The 19,000-nt window shown below is 42.1% G+C and overlaps 1 protein-coding gene across 2 annotated transcripts; it reads left to right on the top strand.

The window, feature by feature from the left end:
* Positions 1-252: 252 nt before the first annotated feature.
* On the top strand, positions 253-17,609 carry Fbxw19 (F-box and WD-40 domain protein 19). Of its 2 annotated transcripts, XM_011242961.1 has the most exons (11): positions 253-358; positions 1,107-1,144; positions 1,339-1,502; positions 2,508-2,626; positions 10,035-10,244; positions 11,609-11,767; positions 12,619-12,829; positions 13,968-14,146; positions 14,434-14,558; position 14,906; positions 17,550-17,609. In XM_011242961.1, exons 1-11 carry the CDS (start codon positions 269-271, stop codon positions 17,607-17,609), a joined length of 1,356 nt encoding a protein of 451 aa, XP_011241263.1. In that variant the 5' UTR covers positions 253-268. The 2 variants fall into 2 exon arrangements, with proteins under 2 accessions (XP_011241263.1, NP_808371.1); NM_177703.3 differs by lacking the exons at position 14,906; positions 17,550-17,609 and adding an exon at positions 17,382-17,541 and having other exon boundaries at positions 262-358.
* Positions 17,610-19,000: the final 1,391 nt, after the last annotated feature.

Here is a 19,000-nt window from a genome sequence, read left to right as displayed (position 1 = left end):
CACAGTGCCAGGAAGGGGTTGTTGAGCTCATCTATGCAATGAAAATCACTGTGGAGTGAGTTAAGGTGTGAGCACTCTCAGCTGAGTGTTTCTGGCTGCAGTGAGAGGGGAAGGGGAGTCAGGCTGAGAGTCTACACAGCTGCAGCTTGCTCCAACCAAAGGCTGATGGCCTGTGGTTGGCAATCCTGTGAAATCTTTGGCCAAGTCTTTAAAATCAGAACAAGCTGGGAGGAGAAAGAAGAGTCAGTGTCGACTTAGGCCACTGAAGATGGAGATCCATCTACCTAGTTTGCCTATGATGAAAATCCTCTCCTATCTGGATGCTTACAGTTTGCTACAGGCTGCCAAAGTGAACAAGGTAAAAGCTCCTTGGCTGAACTCCTCCATTCCGTGCACCCTACATGAGGCCCTTTGACCTTTCCCACTCAGTCTTACAGTCTTAGATACCCCAGCATCACACTCACACAGCCTGCCTTCATTCTTTCCTCCCACCCTTCCTTCTTTCTTTCCCTCCTTAAAATTAACTTATTCAGACCTGTCTACTAAGCTCTGACACATTAGTGTCTTGGAGACTTGGCTGCTTCTCTTGACCAACAGTAGCTCCATCCTTCACAATAGCAAACTGACATATCTACTGCTTATGGCTTAGTGTTATCCAGTATGAAGACCTCAAATCTGGTTAATTGAGGTAGGATTAGTGGCACATGTCTGTAATTAAAGCACTTGTAAGGTGGAAGCAAGAAGATCAGGAGTTTGGGTTAAGATCAACCACTGAATTTAATACCAGCCCAGTTGACTAGACAACCTATCTCAGAACAGTAACAGTGATAACAAAATTCTACTAAATGAATGGAACAATCTACCTTGTGGAGATGTTTTGCTAATATGTGACATCCTTGATATTCCTTGTCAGACCTTTGGAGACTGGCCCTCATTCCTCTCAGTCCTCACAAGGTGACTTGTGTTTGCTGGGGTAGGTCTACCCAGGCTAGCTCAGCCTGCAGAGCTAGGACTGTTTGATTAACCTGTGTAGACCCAGCCCAGAGCAAATTGAGAACAGGAGAGGGAGGGAGTTGCTGGTTTAAGGATTCTTTTCTCTCCCATAGAACTGGAATGAACTTGCAAGCAGTGATGTCCTGTGGAGGTAAGGAGAGGGGCAGGGTGGGATGGGAAGAGGGGACAAGATGGGGCTGAGAGGGAAGTAGAGGCCTTCTGATTCTGGACGTGGACCTCTGCTGTGTGAGGATGGTTAGTGAATAAAAGCATGCATACAGTAACTGTGGTTCTAAGGTGAGGTGACTGGGGTCAGCCTGATGGGATATCAACTGTGTATTTCAGGAAGTTGTGTCAGAAGAGATGGCTCTACTGTGACAGGGTCACCCTACAGCTCCATGGCTTAGAGACATGGAAGCAGTTCTTCATTTCCAGAACATGGCAAGAACACGCCAAGACCCGGGCAAAGCCAGAAGATTTCAATTACAAAGAAATTCCTGTGGCATTTGGTATAGTCTTGGATACGCTAGAAGAGACCCTCACTTTGTTTTTCCCAGTCTGTGCAGTCCTACATTCTCATTTAATAAGAAGGGAATTATAGTTTAACAGGATGGGCCTGCTGTACTAGTCTACATTGGAACCAATCTGTAATCTACTGACTGGTTGCTCAACATCTTAAAACCAGCCCTATCCTTCCCTTTACCTTAAGGCTTCATACTCTTCCCAGATTATAGAGAGAATTTACTGTGGAAATTACCAAATAGGCTTTAGTATTTAACTTTTTCAAAAACCTTCCTCAAACAGTTTTTGATGTAGAGATGTTTTGAAAATTTTTACATGTATTATTTTTGTGTCTCTGTATGTGAGGTGTGTACATGGCACAGTGTTTGTGTGTCAGAAGATAACTTTATGGAATCCATTCTTCTGAAGGCATGAATTTTATCTTTTCTGTTTCTTTTGAGATAAGGTCTCACTACATAGCTGTGGCGAGCCTGGAACTTGATCTGTAGACTAGGATGGCCTGAAATTCAAGATCTGCTGCTTACCTTCATGAGACTTGTATGTCTCTACACCTGATCTCTCTCTCTCTCTCTCTCTCTCTCTCTCTCTCTCTTCCTCCCTCTCTCTCCCTCTGACTGGATCTGATGTACCCTTTGCTGATCTCAAACCCTTCATGTAACAAATATGAATGACCTTGAACTTTGGAGCCTTCTGCCTCCAAATGAGTATGTTTTTAGTTTGTAGGCCTCTAGGAACAGAACCAAGAACTCTTCTGCCCAGGAGTTACAGCCGCAGGCCCCAGTGTTCATTTTGTCTCTATAGAAACAGACTAAAGAATGAATGTATCTGAACCAATGACCAGCCTGTAGTGTGCATGGCTGCCTCTCTCTTCATCTTTTCCACAGCTGTTATCCAAGCCTACTTTGTGGCAGAGGGAAGGGAAATGTACCTCTTTCAGTTAGAGTTGTCCCTCACTTGCCTTGTGTCCACATATTGTTGGGGTTTCCTTGCAGAATTTCGGGCACATCCATGTTATATCTCAAGGCATGGCTTAATAAGAAATGGACAAGGGAAGTCTGCTGTCTGTATGGTGACTTCCACGAATAGGATTTCGACCTGGGATGTTCACGAGGTGAGTCTGGCTGATAAGTGGCAAAAGTTACCTTCATATGAATTCTAATTTTATGTTTTTGTTGTTGAGAATGATGAGACGGGATTCCCCCAGTACACACCAGTCTGTCCCAGAAGTCCCCATACAGATCCATCTACCTTGGCTTCCCATGTGCTTGGATCAAAGCATTGCAACACCACACCTGATTTTTCCCTCTTCATACATTTTTTTTTATTTTTAGAATGAATTATTTTATATGTATGAGTGTTTTCTGTGCATATATGTATGTGTAATCCATGTGTGTCTGCTGCCTGTGGAGGTCACAAAGGATGTCAGGTCCCTTAAAAACTGTAATTGATGATGATTGTAAGCTGTGGGCACTGAACTCAGGTCCTCTGCTAAGCCATCTGTACAGGGCCTGTCAGTGTTTCAAAGTTTTCTTCCTAGAGTTTGTTCTCCTACAAGTTTGGGTTTACTACTAGATATTCTTTTTTTGAGATATAGTTTTGGTTATATATATATATGTGTGTGCCTGTGTTAGTTTATGGTTGGTGCTGGCTGGCAGAGGCCAGAGGCTGTGAGATAATATTTAGGCTTTGGGAACCCAACTAGGGTCCTCTGCAAGACTATTAATTGCTCTATACTGCTTAACTAACCATCAGGATTTGTTTGTTGTTGTTTTTCTGGTTTGAAACAGGGTTTCACTTTGTAAGAGCCTTGAGGGAAACTTTGTAGACCAGGCTGGCCTGAGATCTGCTAACTTGTGCCTGCTGGGATCAAAAGTGCATACCCCGCCCAGCAGGCCCCTTCAGGGTGGTGTTCCAGGCTGCTGTGAATGGGAAGGCTTCCCTGATCCTTCTTCACTTTGTTTAGTGCTGCATGGGAAGGGCACTGATTTTTTTTTCCATGTTATTTCTGTTGCCTGCCAATTTGCTGGGAGTTTATCAGCTCTCAGAGTTTTCCAGAGGAGTCATAGGGTCTCAAAGTATAGGCTCATAGTGTCTGCAAATGAAGTAATTCTGGCTTCTTTTTCCTATTGGCCACCCTTTTGTTTGTTTCTCTTTTTTTATTGTTCTAGCTAAAACGATACCATAATAACTGTGAGTAGAAAGTGTGGATATAATTGTCTTGTTCCTGATTTTTCTGGAAATGCTCTGATTTTTTTTTCCCATGCTATTTGTTGGGGTCCAGGAAAGAAACTGTTGACATTACTGCTCAATGACATGATAAAGGTTTTTTTTATACATATGAGAGAATGGCCAGAGACTCCTAGAACAGTCCAGGGTAGACAGAGAAAGAAGTAGACTGTGTTGTGTTCTTAAAAAGACTAGGATATGTTTTGTAGAGGAAAGTATAGTGAGGTGGGAGGTGTTACTCAGCAGGCAGACCCATGCTGAGGCATCCCTTCCCCTGAGGTAGGAGACATACAATGTGTATAGTGCAGAATAGAATTTATGTAGGTTCTGTGAAGCAGAGTTGAGAAAGGAGTAGAGAAAGGGAAAGCTGGAGAGGGAGAAATGGAAAATGGGAGAGAGGCGAGGCGAGGCAGGTCACTAGAAGTGGAGAGGGAAGGGGGAAGGGAAAGAGGGGAAAAATTGGTTAAGGAGAGAAATGAATCCGACAGAAGGGACAGAGAGAGCAAGGGGGAATCAAACAGCCCCCCCCTTTTAAATTAGATATATTCTTTATTTACATTTCAATGCTATCCCTAAATTTCCCTATAACCCCCCCCCACCCTTGCTCCCCTACACACCCACTCCCACTTCTTGGCCCTGGCATTCCCCTGTATTCGGGCATATAAAGTTTGCAAGACCAAGGGGCTTCTCTTCCCAATGATGGCTGACTAGTCTATCTGCTGCTACATATGCAGCTAGAGACAGGAGATCTGGAGGTACTGGTTAGTTCATATTGTTGTTCCATATATATGGTTGCAGACCCCTTCAGCTCCTTGGGTACTTTCTCTAGCTTCTCCATTTGGGTCCCTGTGATATATCCTATAGATGACTGTGTGCTTCCACTTCTGTATTTGCCAGGCACTGAGACCTACATACAAGACAGCTATATCGGTCCCTTCAGCAAATTCTTGCTGGCATATGCAATAGTGTCAGGGTTTGGTGACTGATTATGGAATGGATCCCTGGGTGGGGTAGTCTCTGGATGGTCCATCCTTTAGTCTTAGCTCCAAACTTTGTCTCTGTAACTCCTTTCATGGGTATTTTGTTCCCTACTCTTCGGAGGAATGAAATATCCACACGTTGGTCTTCCTTCTTCTTGATTTTTCTTGTGTTCTGCAAATTGTATCTTGGGTATTCTAAGTTTCTGGGCTAATATCCATTTATCAGTGAGTGAATATCTAATGACTTCTTTTGTGATTGGGTTACCTCACTAAGGATGATATCCTCCAGATACATCCACTTGCCCAAGAATTTGATAAATTCATTGTTTTTAATAGCTGAGTAGTACTCCATTGTGTAAATGTACCACATTTTCTGTATCCATTTTTGTTGAGGAACATCTGGGTTCTTTCCAGCTTCTGGCTATGATAAATAAGGCTTCTATGAACATAGTGGAGCATGTGTTCTTATTACCAGTTGAAACATCTTCTTGGTATATGCCCAGGAGAGGTATTGCTGGATCTTCTGGTAGTACTATTTCCAGTTTTCTGAGGAACCACCAGACTGATTTCCACAGTGGTTGTATAAGCTTGCAATCCCAACAGCAATGGAGGAGTGTTCCTCTTTCTCCACATCTTCGCCAGCATCTGCTGTCACCTGAATTTTTTATCTTAGCCATTCTGACTGGTGTGAGGAATGTGTGGAATTTCAAGGTTGTTTTGATTTGCATTTCCCTGATAATTAAGGATGCTGAACATTTTTTCAGGTGCTTCTCAGCCATTCAGTATTCCTCAGGTGAGAATTCTTTTAGCTCTGAGCCCCATTTTTTAATGCGGTTATTCGAATTTCTAGAGTCCAGCTTCTTGAGTTCTTTATATATATTGGATATTAGTCCCTTATCTGATTTAGGATTGGTAAAAATCCTTTCCCAATCTGTTGGTGGCCGTTTTGTCTTATTGACAGTGTCTTTGACCTTACAGAAGCTTTGCAATTTTATGAGGTCCCATTTGTCAATTCTTGATCTTACAGCACAAGCTATTGCTGTTCGGTTTAGGAAATTTTCCCCTGTGCCCGTATCTTCGAGGCTTTTCCCCACTTCCTCCTCTATTAATTTCAGTGTCTCTGGTTTTATGTGGAGTTCCTTGATCCACTTAGATTTGACCTTAGTACAAGGAGATAGGAATGGATCAATTCGCATTCTTCTACATGATAACAACCAGTTGTGCCAGCACCATGTGTTGAAAATGCTGTCTTTTTTCCACTGGATGGTTTTAGCTTCCTTGTCAAAGATCAAGTGACCATAGGTGTGTGGATTCATTACTGGTTCTTCAATTTTATTCCATTGGTCTACCTGTCTGTCCCTGTACCAGTACCATGCAGTTTTTATCACAATTGCTCTGTAGTACAGCTTAATGTCAGGCATGGTGATTCCACCAGAGGTTCATTTATTGTTGAGAATAGTTTTTGCTACCCTAGGTTTTTTTATTCCAGATGAATTTGCAAATTGCCCTTTCTAACTCAGTGGAGAGTTGAGTTGGAATTTTGATGGGGATTGCATTGAATCCATACAGCCCCTTTTATAGGAAGCCAGGCCTACTTGTTTGTTGCCCAGTAACTGTTGGGTGGAGCTCTGAAAAAATGCTAACATGCCTCCATTTTGGGTTAATTTTAAAAAGGAGAAACTAGAAAGAGGCAAAGGTGAATCAGGAATAGGGTCATTGTAATCTTTAGTTGCTTTCTGCTGACTTTGGGACCACATGCCTGGAAAAACTAAGAAAATGGGAATGGGGTGTTGGTCTAGTCTTAGGAGAGTCTCTTGTTCCCTTGTTGTGCAGGATCTGTGGGACCATCTGTGGGTAGGAAGGAGCAGGTCCAGTAGAAGCATTCGTGTCTGTGAGAGCAGGCGCTGATGCATCTGTGAGTTGCTTCTCTGGAGCTGTCCTGGATGTAGATTTTGAGTAAACACCTGGAAATAGCAAGGTGCTGGAACACTTATGTATATTTGAGGAAGAGAATAAAGTCAAGTGCTTTTGAGAGAAAAAGAAATGTTCTTAGGTGTACATTAGAAACCCTTAGGTCTTGGTGGTTGGGGTGAGAGGAGTCCCAATCCCAGGGAACAGGAGAGGAATCCCAGCCCCTGGAATAGTTAAAAGGTAGAAACTTAAGTATACTTGCCAATCAATAGTCTATCTAGAATGGAATCTGTTTGGTCCATCGGAAGTGGATCTGAGTGGGGTTCCTGGAGCTCATATATTTACAAAAGAGATAAATCTATTAACAGCATGAACACTCTTTAAGAAGAGTTTAAAGAAAATAAAAAGCTTTGATGGAACAGAAGGAGGCACAGTGGATATTTTCTTCTGAGAGATCAAACATGTGTATATATATATATATATATATGTATATATATATATATATATATATATATACACACACACATATATGTGTGTGTATGTGTATATATATGTATATATACATATATATGTGTATATATATATATATATATATATACATATATATATACACACACACACACACATATGTGTGTGTGTCTGTGTGTCTGTGTGTGTATAAATGGCAACATGAGAGATATTTTAACTTCACATTTAAATGACAAATTAAGAGAAACTATAAAATTTGACCATTGATTATATAGTTTACGATGAGAAACACATTAATTCTTTTTTTTAATTTATTTTTTATTTATTTATTTTTAATTAGGTATTTTCCTCATTTACATTTCCAATGCTATCCCAAAAGTCCCCATACCCACCCCCCCCACTCCCCTACCCACCCACTCCCTCTTTTTGGCCCTGGCGTTCCCCTGTACTGGGGCATATAGAGTTTGCAAGTCCAATGGGCCTCTCTTTCCAGTGATGACCGACTAGGCCATCTTTTGATACATATGCAGCTAGAGTCAAGAGCTCCGGGGTACTGGTTATTTCATATTGTTGTTCCACCTATGGGGTTGCATATCCCTTTAGCTCCTTGGGTGCTTTCTCTAGCTCCTCCATTGGGGGCCCTGTGATCCATTCAATAGCTGACTGTGAGCATCCACTTCTGTGTGAGAAACACATTAATTCTATAGTTAAGAGTGATTGAGAAGAGTACTCCATTGTGTAAATATACCACATTTTCTGTATCCATTTCTCTGTTGAGGGACATCTGGGCTCAGTCTAGCTCCTGGCTATTATAAATAAGGCTTCTATGAAATAATGGAGCATGAGTCATAATTACATGTTGGAGAATATTCTGGTTATATATATGCCCAGGAGTGGTATAGCTGGGTCTTCAGGTGGCAATATGTCCAATTTTCTGTGGAACCAATAGACTGATTTCCAGAGTGGTTGTACCAGCTTGCGATCCCACAAACAATGGAGGAGGAGTGTTCCTCTTTCTCCACATACTCTCCAGCATCTACTGTCACCTGAGTTTTTGATCTTAGCCATTCTGACTGATATGAGGTGGAATCTCAAGGTCATTTTGATTTGTATTTTCCTGATGACTAAGAATACTGAACAGTTCTTTGGGTGTTTCTGAGCCCTTCCAGATTTCTCAGTTGAGAATTCTCTGTTTAGCTCTGTTCCTAATTTTTTAATATGGTTATTTGGTTCTCTGGAGTCTAACTTCTTCATTTCTTTGTATATATTGAATATTAGCCCTCTATTGTATGTAGGATTAGTAGAGATCTGTTCCCAATCTGTTGGTTGCCAGTTTATGCTAGTAACAGTGTCATTTGCCTTATAATTGCTTTGCAATTTTATGAGTTCCCATTTGTCGATTCTTGATCATAGAGCATAAGACATTGGTGTTCTGTTCAAGAACTTTTCCCCTATGCCTAAGTGTTCGAGACTTTCCCCACTTTCTCTTCTATTAGATTCAGTGTATCTGCTTTTATGTGGAGGTCCTTGATCCACTTGGACTTGAGCTTTACAAGAAGTTAAGAATGGATCAATTTGGAGTGTGTGTGTATCTGTGTGTATTTGTGTGTATATGTGTGTATGATTTCTTCTAAAAAAAATTAGTTATTTATTTTATTTGCTCTATCTACATGTACACCTGCATGCCCAAAAATGGCATCAGATCCCAGTATAGATGGTTGTGAGCCACCATGTGGTTGCTAGAATTGAATTCAGGACCTCTGAAAGAGCAGAAAGTGCTCTTAACCACAGAGCCTTCTCTCCTGCCCCGTAATTTTTTTTTTTAACCTAAAGGAAATCCTGGAAGATACCTGTTTTTCTCATTTGCAGCTATTATTGCATTGATGATACAATAATCAGCATTGAATTGATTCATTGGGAATAGATTTGTTTCATTTGTTGTAAAACTTAATACTGCCAGAAGTGGCAGGCCAGGTCTTTAACTCCAGAACTCAGGATGCAGAGGCAGGCAAGTTTGAATCCTGCCTGGTTTCTATAGAGAGTTCCAGGAGAGCCAGAGTATAGAGTGTCCCTGTCTCAAAAAACAAAAAACAAAAACAAACCAAAAACAAAAACACACCCATCCCCACTAGAATTGATGACAGGCCCATGTTCCCTGCTGCACTGTGAGTAAAAGGTGAACTGGCTCTGAGCACGGGGCTGCTGAATGTTCTTCATGCGTGTTTGTGGGAGTTGGTTCTCCACTTCCATGTGGTTCCTGGGGATTGAACTCCTGTCATCAGGTTTAGTGGCAGGTGTACTTCCCTGCTGAGCCATCTTGGCAGCCATGTTCTACTCCCTGGTCTGTATAGTAAGTGTGTGCTCCCCTCTGAGCATAATGCATGTGTCCCATTTCCCTGTCCAATCCTGCCACAAATAATATAGATGTTTGATTTTCTTCTTTGTGTTTCTCTTTCTTTTCATGTACAAAGTTATTCTGACTGCATGTATTTGCATGTGAGGGATTCAGACCTCCTGGAAGTGGAATTACAGACAGTTGTGAACTGCACTGGGTGTATAGGGAATTGTACCAAGCTCCTTTTGTTAAGAACAGCTGGTAGTCTTAACTGCTGAGCCATCTCTGCAGCCCTGTGTTTATTTACTTTTATTTATTTATTTTTGAGATAGTCTTGTAATACTAGTCCCAACTGGCCTGCATCTTGACCTTGTAGACCAGACTGGCCTCAAGATACTAATGACTTTCCTGCCTCTACCTCCCAAGACTGGGATTCTAGATCTATGCTACCATGTCCAGTGAGGGATGCTTAGAAATTGCATATTCTTTTTTTGTAAGTAAGAAGGGATTCCAGTCTGGACAAGGTTTCCAAATGAACCTGGTGTGTGAAAGCAGTTAAACTAGAGGTGCTCAGACATGATGATGCTCTTGTTCTCCAGGGTGCTATGACCTGGGTAAGCCCAGTACAACCCTCCTATATCACACGGATGACTACCCTCCCTGAGATGCACATTGCAGTCACTATAGATATGCAATCAAATATCAAACTGTGGGACTGCCACAACAGGAAAGTTTTGGCGACTACGGGCCTGTTGTCTTCCTGTCAATTACTACAAGCTGTCTTTACAAATGATAGCCCAATTGTCTTGGTAAGTCACAAGCACCCCACCACCACCACCAAATCTGGAATAGTCACACAGAATACAACAGTTGCCAATTTGAGGTCCCATTACTGTCAAATCTCAACTTACCTTCTTGGAGTCTCTGCAAACACTCAGAGTCAATCACAGTATACCATAAACATGACTATCCCTTAGCCTTTGACACATTAAATTTTTTTCCTGGCATCTGGGGCGTGATGGCTCAGTGGGGAGCAGTGTTTGCCTTGCAAGCATGAAGATCCGAGTTCAAATCCCTGACACTCACATAAAAAAAAAATGGGATGTGGCTAAATGTGCCTATAACCCCAGTGTTGTTGGGGATGAAAACACAAGGGTCACTGGGACTAGATGGCTGCTAGCCAAGACAGCCTAGCTCCAGGTACAATAAGAGACTCTTTCAGGAAATCGGAAGAAGGGTGATCTAACAGGGTACCGGGCAGCCTTCTCTGGTTTCCATCTATGCCCCAGTATATAATCTCCATACACATGCTTAAGTATAGAAATAAAAAGCACAAGAACACACACACACTTTTTCTAAGTGATTTTATATCTTCTTGTCTTTGAAATGTTTATTAGTCCTGAATCAATGAATTTGGTTGTAGACAGTAGAGAAAAATGTGAATTTTATCACATATACAGAAAATGGATAATGCTGATGACCCAGTTACTGCTGGGGAAGAGTGTTTTAGGGTGGAAAATCTTGACACACACCCTACCTCATGAGTTTAAGACAGAGTATCATGACATAACCTGGCTGGCCTAGAACTCATGGGTAGACTAGAGTAGTCTAACTCACAGAGATCAGATGGCCTCTGCCCTCAGAGTGTGGGGATTTAAGACATTTGCTAGCATGCCCTACAAAAGGTTCTTTAAAAATAAATCCTGCAGGGCATGGTGGTGCATGTCACAGAGGCAGATGATTCTCTTGCATTTGAGGCCAGCCTGGTCTACAGAGTAAGTTACAGGATAGCCAGCGCTACATAGAGAAATCCTTTCTCAAAATATACAAAAGGGAAAAACAATTATTTAGTGTGTGAATATTTTGCCTGCATGTACATGTATGTATCAACTCTCTCTCTCTTTCTCTCTCTCTCTGCCTCTCTCTCTCTCTCTCTCTCTCTCTCTCACACACACACACACACACACAAAGAGTTACCTACTGAGTCATCCCCCAGGTCTAGAATGCCTTATTCCATGGGATCAGTGCAGACACTCTGAGAGGCAGGCTGGTCACAGCTCTGGGCCTCATTACTGGACTTGGAGACACAGTGGTGAATCTCAGAGCAAATAACACTGCTTCTTCCATGCTTAACCTTTTCCCCACTGACCTGGTGCTGCTGCTCTGATTTCAGGTAGGTGATATCTTGGGAAACCTCTACATCTTTAGGATTCCTGACTTACACCTCATTTCCAAGGTGAATGTATTCCCATACGGTATTGATGAACTTCACTGCTCTCCTCAGAAGAAATGGGTCCTTCTGATAGGGAAACAAAGACATGTCTTGACAAAGGTAGGTGGGTTCTAGCAACTCCAGGGTTAAGGTGGCAGACAGTGGGAAAGTACAGTCCTCAGGGAGGTCCAGGCAGACCACTCCCCTTCTCCTAAGCCCCATCATAAGAAAAGCCATCCTACAGTCAGGAAAGAATATTCTGCTTTTTAGCAGTCATGTGACCAGTCACAATGGCAAATGTCTATTATAGTGAAGTATCCTTCAATTGTGGCTCAGCCAAAAAATAAAAGCAGGTGAAATAACAGTCCCGGACACCTTTGTTGGATAGAAAGCAATTTTCAATCACTGGCTGACATGCATTTCAGATAAGTACTACCATACCCAGTGCTTTATAAACTGCCTTCTCTCTTAACTGCCAGCTCTCTGGTACCTGGTTGTTAGGTACTGGGAGAGTAATGGTCTGTTCACAGGTCAAGTACTCCTGAGGGCCCTTGCATATTTATTTAGTTTTATACATTGATATACATTCAAAGAAGCCTGGGTTACAGTATGACAGTCTCAATGCCTCAGTTTAAAAAAAAAAAGTTCAGAACACCCTGGACTACTACTCTGCACAGGAAAAATGTACTTAACTAAGCTCTGCCAGATGCGTCCATTGGGGTTGGATGACCAAGGGGCCTTATGACCAGGGTCAGGGACTCCATTCTGTCTTTGAATATGATGGGAGGGGCAGGAAGAGGGTGAGTTTTTCTGACCCTGAGTGGGAGCAATGACTGTTCCACCCTGTCCTGGGTGAAGAACAGATGCGGCCACTCCTGGGTTTATTTTGAAAGCCCCTCATGTGGAGTGTGCCTGTGTCAGGCTGCAGAGATTCACTCTTCATTGACTCCCCTGGGCAATTCTCTCTGCAGGTGTTTTACATGAGCAGCTTACTGAGGACATCAGAATTCTCTGCCCCTGTGTCTACCGATCTCAAATTTTCATTGTGCCAAAGAGCCTTCTGGACTCCAAGAAGGGAAGACAGGATAACCTTGATGTCCAGTACTATACCCCCAGACCCCACAAAATTTGCCACATTTGATATGAAGCTGGAAGAGATCGAGAACAAAGTAACTATTCAAGGTAAACCTTAGAAAGTTCTCAATCCAGACATGATGTCATATGCCCCAAATCAGGAGACTGAGTCAGGAAAACTGCATAGAGGCTGCTGTCTCACAAACAAAACATATGGAGCTGAGAAGATGGTTTAGCATGTGCACATGCCTATATACACTCACACGGATGTGCACATGCATACATATGCCCACACAGATGTATACATACATACATACACACACACTGAAGAATTTTAAAAATAAAAATAAAGGGCCAAGAATTTGTAGTGCACACCTTAAATTCCAGCATTTAGGATGAGAAACAATTAGAATTCCCCGGGTTCCAGGTCAGTCTAATCTATGTTGTGAGTACGAGGTTAACCATGGATGCATAGTGAGACCTTGTCTCAAAATCAAAAACCCCAAATGACAAGCAATAACGAACTATATTATGGGGTGGCAAAATGTTTAGGGCAGTGGTTCTCTACCTATGGGTTATGAACCCGATGGCAAATTTCTATCTTCAAAAATACTTAAGTCATGAATCTTAACAGTAACAAATTACCATTATGAAGTAGCAATGAAAGTACCTCTATGGTACAGCAGACTGCTCTTCACACACTGCCACATGAGAACTGTATTACAGTTCTCTGTGCAGCCATGGCTAACCTGGAATTTGTTCTGTAGACTAGACTGTCCTCAAAGTTGGCGATCCACTCAACTGTGCCTGATTGTGGATCACCGTATGATGATGCTCCACATGATGTTTTTGTAAAGGGAGCAGGATGCTCCTTGGCCAGATGTAAACTTGTGCCTGTTTGATGGTCACTATAATAGCAATCTACAGTTTTCTCAGGGAGACTTGTTTCCATTTCTGTCATGCATTAGGGACTGAGTACTACTGTCCTTTGCCAGTACAGTTGTCTTTGCAATGTTTAAGCTACTGACTGTCCACACCATCCCTATATCATAGCCTGCTTTTCTGTGTCCAAGGACATGGACTTCACAGGACATGAACTTGTCTGACCAATGGACTGTTTTCATTGTCTCTTTCAGACTAGCATGCCATGGAAGGAGAGATATGCTTTTGAGTAAGCATTAAGGATATTTCCTTCATTTAAGTGACTGAATAAATTGCCTCTCTGTTTTTGGTTTGTTTGGAACAGGACATTTGGTAGCTAGTTTCTCTTTGCAAGACTGCAAGGAGCGCGCAGAATGGATGGGAGTCAGTGATAAGGATGTGATTGTTTGTTCAACTGGATCCTCTCTCTTGCTCTTCGACATAAATGGTCTCCGTCTGCAGACATTTCAGTACTGCCCAGAAGAAATCTTGAGACTCTGTGTGGTATGTTTGGAATGTTTTCCCTCCAGTGGGTTTTTTTTTTAAATAGATTGACATTTTTTAAACTTCATACTGTTGGGGAGTGCACATATGCATTTGTCTGTGTGTAAACACTTGCAGAGGTCACAGGTCGACTTCCTGGTGTTAGTCTCTTTTTCCCTTAACACGGGCTCAGAGCACCAGGCTTGCTCAGCAAGTGCCTTTCCCTGATGAGCCATCTCCTAGGCCCTCTCCCTGTCTTTTTATGTGACATTGACTCCAGTCTACTATCACTTGGATGTTCTTTGAAGGACCCTGTTCATGTCATTGTCACCTGTAACAATGGCTCTTTGGATGTGTACGTGTGGGAGGAGAGAAGCCCACTGCTTAGGAGGTGTTATCGACTACGAAAAAGGGGATATCTGCCACTGTCTGGGTAAGCTCTGCTTCTTGACTTAAACTAGAATTAATTTAAAACCATTTCTGGGGCTGGATAGTTTCTTCAGTCGTTATGAGCACTGGCTGCTCTTCCGGAAGACTTGGGTTCAATCTCCAGCATCACATGGCAGCTCACACTGTCTGTAACTCCAGTTCCAGGGGATCGGACAGAAACCTTCCCAAAAATTTATTGAAAGCAATGTTGAACATATTAAAAAGTTCTATATAAAAATGCATTGTTAAAAGAGAGAAGAACTTTCTGTGAAAAGATAGGACTAAATTTATGATCTCCAGCATCACACAGAACAGACATTGCGCTATAAATGTCTAATATGTAAATAGTAGAGTCAGGAGGGTCCAGAAGTTCAAGGTCATCTTCTGTAAGTTTGGCAGCCAGATTGAGTTCATTGCAAAATCATCACATAAACAAAACAAAACAAAACAAAACAACATTAACAACAACAAAAACCTGGCTAAGCACAACATACACTTTTAATTCAGGCAGTAAGGAGGCAGCCAAGTTGCTCTCTTGTCAGTTCGAGGCCAGCCTGGTCTACATAGTGAGTCCCAGGACAGCCAGGGATATAGAGCAAGGTTCTGTATTAGGAAAGAAGGGAGGGAGGGAAAAGAAAGTATTGCTAGTTCTGGGAACTCAGCACATACAGTTATGTCAACAGTCTCAGGGCCACAGTAGAGTGTGTGTGTGTGTGGGGGGGTACTGTTTCCTCATATCTACTCTTTAACGGAAAGATGGGTTTTCCTGAGTGCAGCCCCCTCTTGGGTACCTTCATCACTGAGCTGTCATCATCTTCATTTGCCTAACTTCCTTTGACTTTTACTTGCCTTCATTGGAATTCTTTTCAGTGGTCATGGTGTGGTGTTACAGTCCCCAAACCCTGCACCCAGGCTGCGGAACTGAAAGTTGATTTCCAGTTTGCAAGGCACCTTTAACCCATCTCCCCCCAAAAAGAGTAAAAGAAAAAATGAGTCCCCCCACCTTATTGGATTTCTCTGTGTAAACTCTAAATGCTATGTAGTTAAGGCTAGCCTAAAAGTTTATGATCCAGGGCTTGCCTTGAATCCTGAACCTCTTCCCTTTCACTCAGTCTCAGGTTTATAAATTGGTATTAGTTTCTTCTCCTTCAGGATTTTGAAAAGGCTCTACAATGTCCTTCTGGCTTTTATGATGTGCTGAAACATCCCTTGTCATTGGGGTCTGTCATTCTATAGGTAATCAGGTAGAATGTCTGTCTGATTTCACATTTCTGGTTTAATTATTAGAAACTTGTTCTTGTTGAATCTAGTGTCAGTGGTTGGACCTTAATGTATTTGGTCTTGACCTGCTTTTGACTCTCTGTAGACTTACCAGTATGGGGAAGGTACTTTGTCTTTCTTGTGTGGGGGACTGAATCCTGGGTCTTCCACATGTAAAGGATGAACTCTGATAAAGAACGTTACCCCCAAATTTCAGGGAGATTCCTGTGTCTGCCACATCCCAGGTGGAGAGAGGTAGGGGTGCCATTTATACCATCTCAGTGCAAAGCAGGATAAGGGTGTGGACATCAGGTTTGGCTAGAGTCTGCAAGGTCACGGGCAGAGGCTGTGTCATTGTCCAGGGAAGGCCTTACACTTATGAGCTCCTGAGTGATCTATTAGAGGTTTATCTCAGTAGTGAAGAACAGAATGATTGACATGAGCCCCACCATCTCACGGCCCTACTGCAGAGGGGATGCACTGCTATATTCACCCTGAGTAGACCAAGTTTGGCAAGGGAACAGAATTCAAATTTAAAATAATTTTATGAATTAAATATTTGGGTTTTTCTGAGACAAAGTCACTCTATGTAGCCTAGACTAACCTCAAACTCCCTCAAACTCTGTCAATTCCCTGGCCTCAGCTCCTAAGTTGACGTGATTTATAGGTCTGTGGCTTCACTCCTGGCTGCTCTCTCTGATCTTAAACTAGGTAATGTACTGAACAACTGAGAATTGAGAAATGGGGCAGAGATCTATTGCAGAAGGCCGGGATTGGAACTCATGCTATGGATGATAGTCGTCCTTTGCCAATGTGCACAGTTACTCAAAATTAACCTGAGATGGCTCAGCAGTTTAGGCAACGCCACCACGCCTGAGAAGTTCAGTCTCTGGAACCTATTGGTGAAAGGGGAGAACTGATTCCACAAGTTATTATCTATGCACTCCAGGCATTGGAGCATATGCATGTACTCCCCTTAACTCACACACACACACACACACACACACACACACACACATACATACACATACACACACTCACACACATACACACACAAACACAAACACAAACACACTCACACATACATATACAAGCACACATAGCCACACATACCCATGGATACAAGTACACATGTGTGTGGTCACACATGCACACACACAGGCATGCACACATAGGCACATACCCATTCAGGTGCACACACGCACACACACACTCAAGCACACACACACAAGTTGACACCTATACACATGACAACTAAGTATATTTTTGTTTAATTTATGTATATAAGTATACTGCAAATGTCTTCAGACACACCAGAAAAGGGCATTAGATGCCATTACACCTGGTTTTGAGCCAATATGTGGTTTCTGGGAATTGAACTCAGGACCTCTGGAAGAGCAGTCAGCACTATAAAACACTGAGCCATCTCTCCAGCACCAAACAAAAAAAATATTTAAAAGTTTTAAATAGATTCAGGGCTGTGATGAAAAGACAGCCCTTTGATTATCAGTTGATAAACCTCACTCCCATTTGAGTACTGACATCTTGGTTGTTTCTCCTTTTGCAGCTTCATTATCAAAACATTATGTGATGAATCAAGCATAATTTTAGTGATGACTAGTAGTCCCATTCCCTGCTTTCTGATGGCATATACCTTGAAAGTCTGCTCTTGAAAACTGAGTGGGTTGTGTGTCCTTTTCCTTAATGATAATAAAGATATATTTGCAAGCACAAGCTGGCGATTTCAGTGTTGCTTATCAGTGAAGCAGCCAAATTTGGTGGTGAACACCTTTAATTCTGACTCTGGGAGTCAGAAGCAGATGGAAGATCTGAGTTCTGAAACCAGCCTGGTCTACAGAGCTAGTTCCAGGCTAACCAGTTTACATTAAGAGAACCTATCTCTGAAAGAAAAACTATGGCCAAATGTAAACATGCACTCATGTACACACACACACACACACACACACACACACACACACATTTTGCTGTGACATCTGTCATTTCATTGGTATAGGGTTGACTCAGATGAGCAGGCCATGTGGGCAGCTTACTACTGCAGAAATCTTGTGGCAAATTAAAATAAAAAAAAAACTTTTTTGAGACTGTAATTATCCCTTCACTTATTCCTCCTTTAAACCTTTCCATATACCAAGAACCTAGTGGGGAAACCCCCACTCAATTCCCGATTTGGCGTGCACCCAAAGAATCATGAAATGACTGTCTTGATTTAAATACATGAGGTAGTTTAATGGCAGAGCTCCGGGTAGAGGCTTGAAAGCTAGGGGTTTTTATAGAAAAGGGTCTGGGGCTGGGGGAGGAATTGGCGCGGTTTCACATTATTGGTTCATTTAAACATCAGCAGGGAGGAATTGGCGCGATTTCACATGATTGATTCATTTAAACATCAACAGACTGACTGTACATGCAGATCGAGGTAACAGCCAAGCTTCTGTGTAACATTTCACTTAGGTCAGAAGGGCAGGAGATAGGGAAGCGCCGGGCCAGTCCGGACATTCTTGTATGTCTTCCCTATCTTTATGGCTAGTTGATTCCTGGGATGACTTTACAGCCTTTGTTCTTTGCTCTAAGCCCAAAAGGCCCTCCTAAATAGCAAGCAGCATGAGTCATGGACCTTGAATTTTAATTTTCTTTCAAGAGAGAATAGGCTTCCCTAGTCCAAGACCTGTTAGAAAGAAAAAAAAAAAAAAAAAAAAAAGGACATAATCTATTTCAGAGCTCTCCGAGGGACAGTTGGAAATTGGGAGATGTCCTGCTTTCTGTTTGGCTCCTAGAAGAGCTATCCTTAGTCTGATTAAATCTAGGTCCCTTTGGGATACAAACTTCTCTTCCCTCTCTGTCTATTGTCTGTCCTTGGTGCAGCAATCTGTCCATGTGTGTCAATTTATGTCTATTTTCACTTCATTATTTGAAAGATTATTGTTCTGTGTTTCATGTTGAAAAGAAAAAATGGTTAAAATTTTATCTGCTGGATCTCTAACCCTCAATTTAGTTTAATTTCTTTAGAACAAAGTCTCAATTTGTACAGCAGAAACTGATAAGTTGCCCTGCATTGTAGATGGGAGTCAAGCAGCACTGGAGACAGGGTGTCTTCCCCTTGAAATTACAGCTAGAAAGGAGAAGACAATTTTGTTTAGTCTAAATATGTAAGGTATGTGTAGGCACTTC

The sequence above is a fragment of the Mus musculus genome, chromosome 9 (assembly GCF_000001635.26).
Source record: "Mus musculus strain C57BL/6J chromosome 9, GRCm38.p6 C57BL/6J".
NCBI lineage: Eukaryota > Metazoa > Chordata > Mammalia > Rodentia > Muridae > Mus > Mus musculus.
Note: the sequence above shows the minus strand (reverse complement) of the source record. Positions and strands in the feature narration are given on the sequence as shown.

Excerpts from the sequence above, each read along its gene's own strand:
- Fbxw19 (NM_177703.3), top strand. The coding sequence starts at position 269 with ATGGAGATCCATCTACCTAGTTTGCCTATGATGAAAATCCTCTCCTAT. Across the intron at positions 1,503-2,507 it reads AGAAATTCCTGTGGCATTTG|AATTTCGGGCACATCCATGT; the intron begins GTATAGTCTTGG and ends GTTTCCTTGCAG. Across the intron at positions 2,627-10,034 it reads CGACCTGGGATGTTCACGAG|GGTGCTATGACCTGGGTAAG; the intron begins GTGAGTCTGGCT and ends CTTGTTCTCCAG.